Raw genomic sequence first — 12,508 nt, 5'->3', positions numbered from 1 at the left:
CACTGAACACTTTTGCAGATGGGGCCCAAACGAAAACGCGCACAACGTCCAGCCTCTGGATCGGAAGATGATTATGCTCACAACTCTGACAGTTCCTACGACGAAACATCGCGTACTAAGGTGACACAGAAGACTAGGAAGGCGCGTAAGAAGATTCACGGGAATGATGGCTCTAGCGTGGTCAGCGGTATTTTGGGTCATCCAGTGTCCATGCATGTTATAAGCGCTATCGAGCCGATGCGAATCGCCCTCCTGGAATGGTACGACAGAGTCCATGATGCTCGGAAAATGCCCTGGCGCAAGAAGTTTGACCCTTCGCTCGACGCTGAGGGACGTGCGCAAAGAGCATACGAGGTAATCATCTATCTTTGAGCTTCAAAAAGCTGCTCAGAGTTGACTCAGGCAGATTCTTAGGTCTGGATCTCGGAAATTATGTTACAGCAGACCCAAGTCGTGACAGTAATACCATATTATAATAAGTGGATGGCGAAGTACGTCGCTACATTTAGTTTTCTGGGTTATCTGGCCTAATTCATCTAGATTCCCTACTATAAGGGACCTCGCGGCATCTGATATTGAGACCGTCAACTCGTTGTGGAAGGGGCTGGGCTACTATTCGCGTGCGGCTCGCCTACTGAGCGGTGCCCAGAAAGCTGTCAAAGAATTACATGGTCGCTTACCCGATAACGCAAAAGATATGGAAGCAAAGATACCAGGTGTAGGTAGATACAGTGCAGGCGCAATATCTTCCATTGCATATAATCACTGTGTACCTGTGGTAGGCTATTTTTATCCAGAACCACCTTACTGCAGTGTCTCAATGGTTCTCAGCTTGATGGCAATGTACACCGACTCCTTAGTCGTTTTACAGCATTGCATGCACAGCCCAAATCCAAACGAACCCTAGATGTCCTATGGGCAGGCGCTGAATCATTCATAAAACAGTCAAAACGCCCAGGTGACATAAATCAAGCTTTGATAGAATTAGGAAGTACCGTCTGTGCAGTACGAGATCCTGTGTGTTCGGATTGCCCTCTGCGTCTATGGTGTAAGGCATATCAGAGGACACAACCCACAGTTAGCTTTCTATTTCAAGGGTCATAATCACCTCCTGATGAGTTCATTTCACAGGCTTCGCATACAGGTGCTGTAGAAGCTGATATCGAGGAACTCTGCCTCGTTTGCGATCCTATACCATCTGATGAAGACAATGGATCTGTGACTATATATCCAATGAAAGCCGAGCGTAAAAAGCCCCGAGAAGAACTTGATTCTGTGAATGTCATTGAGTGGCGAAACAGGAACAGTCGAGATCGCTGGTTTCTGTTGGTCCGCCGACCCCAAGGGGGTGAGTAAACGCTCAGCCGAGATATACCTCCTGACTGTGTGGATACAGGACTTTTAGCCGGTTTACACGAATTTCCTACACTACCTAATTTATCAGGAACAAAGGCTTCCGCATCCAATTTGGCCAAGATACCATACACACTCCTTCAGGAACTACTCATACACCCACCATCCTCGAACAGCGACAAGGAGCGCTTGAAGAAATTACCGAATTCTAACACATCAAATACCGTTCCAAAAGTAATACAAGTGACGTCCGCGGGTGATGTGGTCCATGTATTTTCGCACATCAAGAAGACCTATCGTGTTCAGTGGGTACTACTAGAGGGAGACGAGCTTCCACAATTTCGCCCAGCTGTTCCCCCAGGTCAAGGCGCTAGGGAAAATGATAGTCGCGCCAAGAACCCCAAGGGAAAGCAAAAAAGATCCGAGGTATCCGAGGTGGAGCTTGATACAATTCCGCAGACATTGAATGCTCAGTGGGTACCGCTCACCCAAGTAGAGGACGCAAAGTAGGTATTCTCACGTCCTGTACTTGTCATTGCTAACGATGCTGTGACTTCGTTCAGCATCGGTACTGGTGTTCTTAAAGTGTGGAAACTCGTTGAGAAGCTGTGGATTACCACACTGTAATTATATCACATCGAAGCTATCTTGGAAACGCAAAAGTTTATTTATCTGACATGCATCCCAGTAGTTAGATTCCAGGCTCGTCGCAAAACCCACAAATCTCATGTCGTGTAGGAACACGTGTAGGCATCGCTTACGTGGATGAACACGTAAGCCAAAGGTTTTGGAACATGCGAGCGGAAAGCTCCAAGATGGCATGCTTCAGCAAGGTCTCCGATCTTCTCCATACTTATGTGGATGAACACATCGAATCAGCTCGAGAAACTTATGCGGCAGAATACTCCAAGACGCATGCTTCGGCAAGGTCCCAGACTTTCTCCAGTTTCAAACCAGCCACAGTGCTATTCCGAACCCATCAGGTGAAACCAAGGCAGCAGTCGAATGTTACTCACGTGAGTGCGAGGAAGTCTTGTAATGTTCGCTCCTTTGCGTTGTGTAAAAACAACATGTTCAAGTCTTGCTGGTATGAACGTATGCTTCCAACACCAAAGTTTGCAAGGAGAGGTTCAGGGGCCTAGGTGCGGGGATGAACAAAGATGGATGTAAATCAGCGGACTTGACATACCGAAACAACTCCGAGCTCTGAAGCTTCTACTGCTGCCTGCTTGCGGCTCAGCTGGCGGAGCACGTAGTCATCTAACATTTGTCAGATTGCGGGATGATGATCATGCTATATTTGACATACGGATGAGGACGCGGCTGTTTGGACCGAGCGCCTTGCGAAGGTTTGAAAGAATGATCCCAGATTCGTGGTCAGGCCAGTCGTGGATGATATTTCTGAGCTGCGGTCATTGTTAGTTTCGCAGATTGCCGCCTGCAAAGTTTAGCACTTACGTAGTAGATGTCCTTGCCCTTGACGGGGACTTGTTCGAAGAAGTTCAAGTCCACGAACTCGACTCTGTTTTCTGCCAGGGCTTCAGGGTTTTCTTTCGCCCAGATCTAGATCCCATCAATTTGATGACAAGCACATTGTCCTACTGACTTACGCCTCTCGCCTGGACTAGTGCTTCCGGAAGATCTTGGATTGTGATTTTGACGTTTTTGTGCATTTTAGCCAAAGGCAGGGAAAATGCTCCGATACCTCCTCCAACATCAACAACTGTGGAGTACTTTTCGAATGGGAATTCTATCATCAGGTTAGCACGATACTCTTCGGTCTTCACGTGCTCAAATACTTACGGGTCAGGACGGCCAGGGAGCCCATAATGCTGTTCAGAGCTCTCATCGAGATATGATAGGACTATAAAGATGTCAGAATGATCATGCGAAGAGATCAAAATCCCTACCTCGCGTAGGCCGTCCTACGAGTAAATTATATGAGCAAGGCTTTCTGACGAGCAATATTTGAAAACATACATTCCGTGCCATCCAGTCGAAGATCGTTCCTTCGGTTCCATTTTTGTTAAGGGCATACATCGCAGGTGCTATCGTCGGATCATACGAGTAGGCAATTTTGGGATCTTTGAGTGTTTCATAGAAAACTGATGCTCCCCTGGCAGTTGCTTCCACGTGGAACAAGATTATGTTTTTGACAGGGTTCTCGTCGAGTAGGATCAGAGACAGTCGGTTGTTAGCGAAAACGTCCGTGTCAACTGGTGGAGCGTGAGAAGAAATCAGACCATACAACAAATGACTCCTTACCTTCACTGTAGCATCCTCTCGTGGCTAGGAGGCGCAGTATCCTGGCCAGTTTCTTTGGCTCGACATTGATTTTTTTGGAGAGCTCATTGACGTGAAGACCCTTGGGGTACTTCAACAGAATATCCGAAACATGTTCCCGAGCAACTACTCGCACGCAAGCATGATCATACACTTGGACAAACTGCGTGCAATTTGATGAGCAAAAGTAAAGTTTATATCATCCGAGTTCTCACGTTAACTGCAGTATGGGCAGGTGGGGCAAGTGTCGCGCATATCTGAGCACAAGCACCTTCAAGAGTACGAACAGCACTCTTCAAAGCTACCTGGTCGACCGCACTGTCCAACGGGTGGGGTTCGGCCTGGTCGATGGTGGGTACGTCACCGTACTGCTCATACAACGCAATGGCATCTCGTGCGGATGTGTTGATCAGAGTCAGGAGTGCCTCAAGTTTTGCCTTGTTGGCCATCGTCGTAGTATTTGTGAGGGGTTGCGAGATACTGAAAAAGGTGATGGAAGGGCTGAGCAAACAATTTGCAAGCCTTTATATATTTTTTTCACAGGAGAGTAACTGAAAGCTTGACTTCTTGAGGCCTTCCATCTTCTGACATCTCCTTCTGGCAGGAAGACGGCTAGAGGGCCGAGAGCTTCTGATGCTCCCAGGAGGTGGCCTACCCCAGTCATCTAGTCGGATTTGTTCCACACACTCGATAGCTTATCGAAGCAGACCTTCGCGGTGTCTATCCCTTACGCCGGACAAATCAACGTGCGATGAATTGTCTCTAATTCTCCTGGGAATTTAATGATCAGAACCCTGGAATCCCAAATGGTCTACCGCTGTTGCAGTGCTATGTTCGATATGCATTGTGCAAGGCTAGTACGCACTCGATATTCAGCAAGTGAACGGGGTTCTGAACGTCAGGTACTACTGACTTGAGTTTCGAGCAGTTCCTAAAATTGCAGCAGTCGATATTATTTACATGGAAGGGCCGCGGCTATGCCAAATATTGCAGCCACATGGTGTGACATGGTTGGTTGAATGGTTCTGCACAAGACGCCCAATTGCCAGCTAGAAATGTGTGAACGGTAACGTGTCAGCAAAGTGCTATCAATACTATTTGTTCTCACTAACCTAACCTGACTTGAATCCAATGGTGGAGATACCATTGTTGGTGTAGCGTCTATCCACAACATCTTGATGAGCGGCAGCCGATCCTGGGTCTCGAAGCCTAAGTGATAGTCTGGTGACTCCGGCATTATTAGTCATCCTGCTGGTTAGCTCGGATAATAGAACATCCTGGCCCCGGCCCCACTTCAATTCATTCCCCGCCATGCCTCGTTGAGGCCTTGCCGTACATGATGCTGACTGTTGGCCGTGACTCGGACAATGCGTCGCGGCTGTTTCCGCCGTGCGTAATTCGTCTGACTGAGAACTTTTTATTCATGCTCCATACGATTTTATTCATGCTCGCCAGCTTACTAGCGTCCTCATAATCTATATAAATACTGTCCATGATACTGAAATGTGAGCTTTCAGTATCACTGCCTTTTGGCGTAGCGGTTAATGTTGATATTCAACATTGTCATAGCTCTCGTCAGTATTTCCTTTTCCGTTCGTCATCTTCCTCTTTTGTCATTGATATTCCGGACTCTATACAGTACTTTATAAACCACTTCGTTTTCGTCCTTCGTACCTCAGCGGTTCTTCTACCACACGCTGAGGTATGTATCTTAATGTTTGCACGCCGACTTCCTCTCATTGTATTCTGTCCATAGATTGTCTTCTAGGTATTATGAATAGTAGCGGTTCTTCTACCACATGCTGAGATTGTCTTCTAGTTTGGCATCCAACAGTTAAGAGTCAGTTCGGCAACAAGATGTTGACCAAGGTTTGGCAAAGTTTGAGGTGAGAGCTCTCGGCTTTGGATTTGCCAAATGTCGGAGCTTAAATTACCCATCCCTACATCACGCTCTTATCTATACACTACATACCTTCTCCTCGATCTATGTCCTCCAACAATGGATCTTCAATCGGAATTACCGCATTACCTGCCCCAATGGCCAGAAGCTTGATGCTGCCTGATCAAACATTCAATTCTTGTCGCTAGTATTCTAATCTGCGCTACCGCAAATATTCTGGAATCACTGTATGCGAAGGATCCTGAACCTTACCACACATCTGTGCTCTCAGGTGAATACTGGGTCATGGAACTGTTGTCTGGTCATCCGAAACAAATCCGGTGTGAACTTGGTGTCCATGCGCATGTCTTTGAGGGGCTCATATCCAAACTTCGTACCCTTGGACATGCTGACTCCAAGTTCATTTCATTAGAAGAACAACTTGCCATTTTCCTATATACGTTGGTCACAGGCTTGTCTATCAGACATGTTGGAGAAAGATTCCAGCGCTCAAATGATACAATTTCTTGGTAAGTGTGCACTAAGCTAATAGTTTTGATATCTCATTGTACATTCTACAGTTATTTTTGCAAAATGCTCAATATATTTGCGTCCTCCCCCTTCTATACAAAACATGTTCAGTTGCTGGATGCCTCCATCCCTGCCAAAATTCGCCATAACCCCAAATTTTATCTGTTCTTCAAGGATACTGTTGGGGCCATCGATGGGAGCCACATCCACACGTCACCTCGTGCATTTGAACGAGGTCCCTATCGTAATTGAAAGGGATTCATTTCACAAAATTGTCTATTCGCTTGTGATTTTGAGCTTAACTTCGTGTATGCACTCACTGGCTGGGAGGGGTTGGCTACAGATGCACGTGTCTACGAGGCTGCCGAGGGCCATGACCTTCGCATCCCTGCAGGAAAATACTTCCTTGCAGATGCAGGTTTCCCTCTGCAGCCTGAGTTACTCATTCCTTACTGTAACGTGCGCTACCACCTTGCAGAATGGGGGCGTGCAGGTGTAAGGTGAGTGTAGCGGCATTTTTCTCTGTGCTACACACCGATTTTTTTTTACAGGCCAACTAGCGAAGAACTCTTTAACCTCCGTCACGCATCCGCTTGAAATGTCATCGAGCGGATTTTTGGTGTCCTCAAACACCGTTTCCATATCCTCCTTCTATCCCCATCATACACTATGGATATTCAAGCACAGATTCTGGCTGCATTGTGCAGCCTCCACAACTTCATTCGCTCACATGATCCTGCAGAAGGCAGGCTACCTGATGCAGACTTTTCCCTTGGTGATGCACGTGCTGCCAACTGGGAGCAGGGGGCAGGAGAAGAGCATCCAGCTGCATGCAATGATCTGCATTTGATGCGTGATCACATTGCCAAAGCGATGTGGGTGGACTATCAGCGCATTTTGCAGGAAAGACACACTCTTGGAGACGACGACAACAACAATTTTTCAGACCAAGGTATCTTGGAGGACAAGGAGGATAGACTGGACTAATTCTTACTAGTAGTATGTAGTTGTACTTTTACAATGTTATGTACGTATGTTGCAAGTGAGCTAAATGACAAGCAGTGGCAACCTCAACCATCTACTCCTGATCTGTTCCTTCTCGTCAGCAGCAGCAATCTCAACCATCTACTCCTGATCTGTTCCCACTAGCAGAGACTCAGAAAATCCATGATTATTGTAGGTATGGGATGCACAGTACATGAAATGCATACTACATGTTAGTACAAGAAATGTGATGAGCAGTAAGACAAGTAGTGGGATAGTTCTACATAGACTCATCAAGGAGTTGTGAGATAAATGCACGGCGCACATCAAAGTCATCGTCTGAGTCCAGCCCAACATAAGCAGCAAGATTGTTCTCCCCTCCTGCATGGGAAAATATCTGCAGGAGGCTGGCTCTTGATCAACTGACAGATCTCCATCTACACTGCGCATCATTGCCAGGCCACGGGAGATCATGGTTGGTACGACAGGAGCTGGTGGGTCAGGCAGAGGGGCCATGTGTTTCTCGATCGCGTCAGTCAGGCGATTAATACTACATTGCATATTCATCACTGCAGCTGCTGGAGTGATCTTTGCAGCGATCTTGGCAGCACTGCTCATGCCCGTGTGTGTGCTGCTGGCATGCGTCAAGACTCGAGCCTTCTTGAAGGCAGGTGCCTGGGATGATGGTACTACTAGCGTTGCTGAAAGTGGGAGGGATGGTGACTTGTGACTATTAGGATGACAGGACATGTCACCAGAATTGTATGATGCGGTCTCAAGAGAGTCAGGCAAAGTGTTTGTGCGCAGGTGCTTACTCGACTGGGAGCCACCAGGAGTGGTGCCAGAGACGCTGCCCCCTACATCCATGTTGAGAAAATCAAGGGCTCCATCTGGACCATTGAGTACATCATCTACAGCGATAGAGGCGGGGGCTGCAGTAGCAGGGTGGAAGGAGTGGCGTCCACGTGCACTGCTGTTTTCCCCCAAGATGGCCTGCATGTCGTTGTACGGAGGCCACCCTTTGTTGCAAAAGGGGCGCATTGCAATTCGGGACTAACTTGATATCAGTTGATAGTGTCGCAGTATATTTTATCATAATGACATACCTTTGGGGCCACATATGCATCCCAGATGCTCGCAGCAGCAACTTCCTCAATCCCAGCCCCATGAACATTGTCCCAATGGAAGCCTGATACACCGCGGTAGATCTCAATTTGATTGAATGTTTTCTTGAGCTAAAACGATCTTGTTAATTCAAGATTAATCAAGATAAGAAATCACGTACCGAAGTCCATTTCATCTTAACCATCTTGCCCATCTTTAGTGGGCCTATTGTTTGGATTGCCTGATCAACATTGATAGCAGCCGCTGCGCTGTTGTAGGTAGGCATTGAGAAATTTCCTCCATCACCACCTGCTGCCTGGTTCTCAATAAGATGACAAAGTAGGATATCAACCTCTGAATCTTGCCAATGTGCCTTTGATGAGTTGTCAGTTTGTTGTGTGATTTCTGGTTGGGCCATGAGAACAGTTGTAAAGCTGGCACAGATGGCAGTAAGGGCAATAACACTAGTACAGATTCTTTGCCGACGATGACAATCAATAAGATAGGGATAGGGATTCATGGTAGATGTACAGGTAGGAGATGTAAAATTAGAAGTCTGATGCTTCAAGCCGAGAGAGCTCACCTCAAACTTTGCCAAACCTTGGTCAATATCTTGTTGCTGAACTGACTCTAAGGGACGACAGTCTGAAAGCTCTGAATCATACTTCAGTATCACGGATGGGCCAGCGGGCTTACAGTTTCCTCCGCCTCCTTTCAGCTCCTTTGAGTGTGCACATAACAACTCCAATCGCTTTTTGCTAAGACTGCAAGCACGATCGTGAAAGTACAGGAACATGTGCATACATGATCAACCTCAGACCTGACATTCCGCCGTATATAAGCACATCTTAAGGTGAAAAAAATAAGTGGTAAGTGTCCCTCACAAATATGTCGACATCTAAAGATTACATAATATTGCTTTGCCGCAGCACATGTTCAAACCTGTTGTCATGCTTTTATTGGGTCGGTTCCCTGCATTTATGTGCTGTCTGCCCGCTTTTGTGTGATACTCTACTTCGGTGGTGTCAGATGATGAGCTACTTTTGTAGTGTATGACAGCCTATGCATCAGCGGAAAAATCTAGGACTAAAGGACCCACAGCTGACCCCAAATTTGAGGGTAAATGTACTAGGCGGACGCTCCTGGGCCCTGGCAGTCCAGGATTCCCCAGACGTGTTCACCAAGATATACTGCCCTCTAGGCTCTAGCAGGTGGATCCACTTCCACTTTTGGGTTGAGTGGGATTACTGAGTACACTATAGGCATTGCGATAATGCCTCTAGTGACTCACCTAATCACTGGTATAAAAGAGATTTGTTTGAGCGGCTAGATTACTGTGTTAAGATAGCGTAGCATTTCGTTGATCTCCTTTGCCTCACATGACTATCCAGGAAGAGAAGAAGCCTGAATTCTTTACAGAAAATGTAATCGCAGTGTCGAATGACGATGATGACTGCAGACACCAGGAAGGCAGGAGAACGAGCACTGGTGCTCAAATTGGACCGCTGGCTGATACCCACTGCTGTGGTCGTATACCTCTTGAACTACATTGATGTATGTAAACATGCATTTATGAACTTCAGCGTGCTCATGTGTACTATGCATAGCGTGTTGCTGTTACTGCTGTGCGGCTGCAAGGTTTAGAGCAAGATCTTGGATTGACAAGTGAGTGAAGTGGATCACCCATCGTAGTATCCATGCTTAATTGATTTACTAGCCGTTCAGTATGAAACTATTCTGGCTATTCTTTATGCCACTTATTGCCCGATGCAAGTGAGCAAATTTTCTGCATAAACAAACACAATCTTACTCACCTGCGACCAGATACCTTCGAAGATGGTTTGTTTGTGTGCTATTATTTATGGATGCAAATTGATTATGATTGTCAACAGATCTTGGGCTATATTTCATGGTTGGTCGTGATTGAAAATATTTTGTTCTGGTTGACACTAAGTAGACGCAACTCAGACCATCAATTTATATTGGAGCCTGCGTTGTTGGATGGGGCCTTACCAGTGCTTTGACTGGGGTAAGTTTTGTTGGGAATTTGCAACTGCAACTTGTGCTTGCTAATCACTGTGCAGGTCACAACTAATTTTTCAGGCATGATGGCTTGTCGTGTATTCATCGGTGTTCCTGAAGTAAAAAAATCCTTTTATAACGATGTTCGAACTGAACGAGTGCGGCTTTCCACCGGCTGCGTTCTATCCTGGTGTTGTGTATCTGCTTTCGCGATGGTATACCAGGAAGGTGAACATCATGTTTTTTAGAATCATAAGTTGCCACTCATGCTCATGCAACACATTCAGGAACTTGCCATGCGGTCAGCCTCGTTTTATTTTGGCTCTTTAATCTCGAATGCATTTGGAAACATGAGCTTGCTGCCATTGCAGTGGACTATGACAGCTGATAATGATCCTTCTTAGTCAATTGCAGCTGGAATTCTCACAAAAATGCAAGGCATACTGGGACTTTCGGCCTGGAGATGGTAAGTCAAAATTCCTATTCTCAAGAGCAGTGCCCTGACCAGAGTTTCATATTGCAGGTTGTTCTACATAAAGGTATATATTACATTATCCCTGTACCTTCTGTGCTGATAAACTTCTTTCTTGGCGTAGGGCGCCATCACCATGGCCTTTGGCTTCTTGACCATGTGCGTTTGTGAGAGTTTCTATTTTCGCTCAAAGTTGACAGTCACGATTTTTGTCCAGGTGGCTTCTTCCAGATTTTGTAAGCAGCATATTTAGAACAAGTTTCTGTGGGTCTGATGTGACATGTTGTAGCCCCATAACACTCGATGGCTTAACACAGCGGAACACCACTTGAGTCAAGTTCGCCTCGCAGAAGATGCAGGGGAGGCCGACAAGGATTCCGATAACCTTATGTAAGTTCCAGCTCGAGTTCTATTTTCTTTTACTGACAAGGCACCACTCCACGTCACTCAGAACGTCACAGTATTCATGATGGCTTTTTGCTGGCTATCAAGGATCCAAAGACCATCATTTTTATGTTCTTGACCTGCACGAACTTCTAGGTCTGAGTTTTACCAACTTTTTCCCCACATAAGTATATAGACAGTCTTGCAACTATTGCGATAACATAAGCTGGATAGCTTGACTGCCACGCTTGGTTTCAGCACTACTATCACACTTTTGATGGCGTTGTAAGCATGACATCCCATTGTCACATCCACAATTATGGCTCACTGTCGTCTGATTGCTAGTCCTCCATGGATATTCACATCAGTCTGCTGCTTACTCAATGCATGGCATGCAGGTACGTCTGTTTCCTGATAGTGCATCAGTCATTTTGACAGAATGAATAGATAGGTCTGGAGAGCGATTCTTCCATATTACTAGCTGGTGGTGGGTGTGTTAGACTTAGCCATACATAATGACTGTACAAGCACAAGAATGGAAGCTTAGTAATACATATAGGAATGAGTAATGTAGGGAACACTGACTTACTTGGGAATAGCTGGAGTGGTGTCGATTAGTAATTGCAGCACGGAGGAAAAACAAGTCCATCTTACATATGTTTTCGGATCAGACACATAGTATTAACCATTTAACAGTATATATATTCTGTAAAGTAGTTACAAAGTCTTCAGTCTGAATACTAAATATTCTAATCTAAAGTCTATTCTACTCTATACATAACCACAGGGTGGCCATGCTTGGATATATCATCTCTCTATCCACCATGGCCATGGGCGGGCGATACTTTTCATTGTTCCTCATGACCTCTGGATATTGTGGTAAGTTCTGATTATAATGCTGAACACACGCTTGATGCGTTTTCTGAAGGATTTGCATTGACATTGACCTGGGTTGCAAACACCATTCCTCATCCACCGGCAAAATGCACTGCAGCCCTTGGTCTTGTCAATGGGTTTGGAAACCTCAGTAACTTGTGAGGCCTCTATTATCAGCATAATGCCGAATTGCTTACAAGATTTCACAGGATTTGCTCATATATCTGGGATGCTTTGTGGGGTCCTCAATACCATCAATCCATGATTATAGCATTGTGCAGTCTCATTTTGTCCTCAACCCTGAGCTTCCGTGAGCAAAATCCCAAGATGACCGCCCTGATGTACTCACCTATTGATAGTAATGCAGTGGATATTAATCAAAGAGAATAAGAACATGGCTATGAAGGAGAATAAATTCATGCAGGGCCCTGGCCACAAACATATTGAAGAAGCTGCTAGATTGGAAGGGTGTCATATCCCATATATTCACGCTTCTCTTCCGGACTTCGGACCCTGAGATCCGATCTGGTCCGATTTATAGATCCGCTTCCGATCCGATTTACGATAAGCTTTCTAATTCATTTCCTGTTCATATAACGTTAAACACAGCCTATTCGGTA

General features: G+C 45.8%; 3 protein-coding genes across 3 annotated transcripts; 2 read left to right on the top strand and 1 right to left on the bottom strand.

The window, feature by feature from the left end:
* Positions 1-18: 18 nt before the first annotated feature.
* On the top strand, positions 19-1,980 carry F5891DRAFT_1128289 (DNA glycosylase; the record flags this gene model as incomplete). The annotated part of the gene is made up of 7 exons (XM_041364265.1): positions 19-354; positions 415-491; positions 541-778; positions 832-1,077; positions 1,132-1,348; positions 1,397-1,859; positions 1,917-1,980. 7 exons carry the CDS (start codon positions 19-21, stop codon positions 1,978-1,980), a joined length of 1,641 nt encoding a protein of 546 aa, XP_041226585.1.
* On the bottom strand, positions 1,912-4,355 carry F5891DRAFT_276997 (O-methyltransferase-domain-containing protein). Its single transcript, XM_041371181.1, has 11 exons — positions 3,852-4,355; positions 3,619-3,799; positions 3,334-3,569; positions 3,264-3,278; positions 3,157-3,217; positions 2,964-3,103; positions 2,812-2,916; positions 2,663-2,759; positions 2,543-2,613; positions 2,370-2,491; positions 1,912-2,318 (listed from the first exon to the last, which is right to left on the bottom strand). The coding sequence occupies exons 1-11, from the start codon at positions 4,083-4,085 to the stop codon at positions 2,243-2,245; spliced, it is 1,338 nt and encodes a 445-aa protein (XP_041226584.1). The 5' UTR covers positions 4,086-4,355; the 3' UTR covers positions 1,912-2,242.
* A 5,228-nt stretch (positions 4,356-9,583) lies between these two features.
* On the top strand, positions 9,584-12,050 carry F5891DRAFT_979894 (major facilitator superfamily domain-containing protein; the record flags this gene model as incomplete). The annotated part of the gene is made up of 15 exons (XM_041376944.1): positions 9,584-9,688; positions 9,742-9,799; positions 9,852-9,907; positions 9,959-9,973; positions 10,092-10,163; positions 10,219-10,275; positions 10,561-10,622; positions 10,680-10,695; positions 10,753-10,787; positions 10,846-10,864; positions 10,918-11,018; positions 11,247-11,297; positions 11,381-11,410; positions 11,800-11,891; positions 11,941-12,050. 15 exons carry the CDS (start codon positions 9,584-9,586, stop codon positions 12,048-12,050), a joined length of 879 nt encoding a protein of 292 aa, XP_041226583.1.
* Between the last annotated feature and the right edge of the window lie 458 nt (positions 12,051-12,508).

Source organism: Suillus fuscotomentosus (genome assembly GCF_016647785.1).
Source record: "Suillus fuscotomentosus strain FC203 chromosome Unknown F5891scaffold_24, whole genome shotgun sequence".
Taxonomy (NCBI): Eukaryota; Fungi; Basidiomycota; class Agaricomycetes; order Boletales; family Suillaceae; genus Suillus; species Suillus fuscotomentosus.
This window is presented reverse-complemented; position numbering and strand designations above follow the sequence as displayed.

Bases quoted from the DNA above. Each gene is read 5' to 3' on its own strand.
- F5891DRAFT_276997 (XM_041371181.1), bottom strand. From the start codon at position 4,085: ATGGCCAACAAGGCAAAACTTGAGGCACTCCTGACTCTGATCAACACA. The intron at 2,917-2,963 runs GTAAGTCAGTAG...GATGGGATCTAG, and splicing joins CACTAGTCCAGGCGAGAGGC to ATCTGGGCGAAAGAAAACCC. The intron at 2,319-2,369 runs GTGAGTAACATT...GGTTCGGAATAG, and splicing joins CAAGACTTCCTCGCACTCAC to CACTGTGGCTGGTTTGAAAC.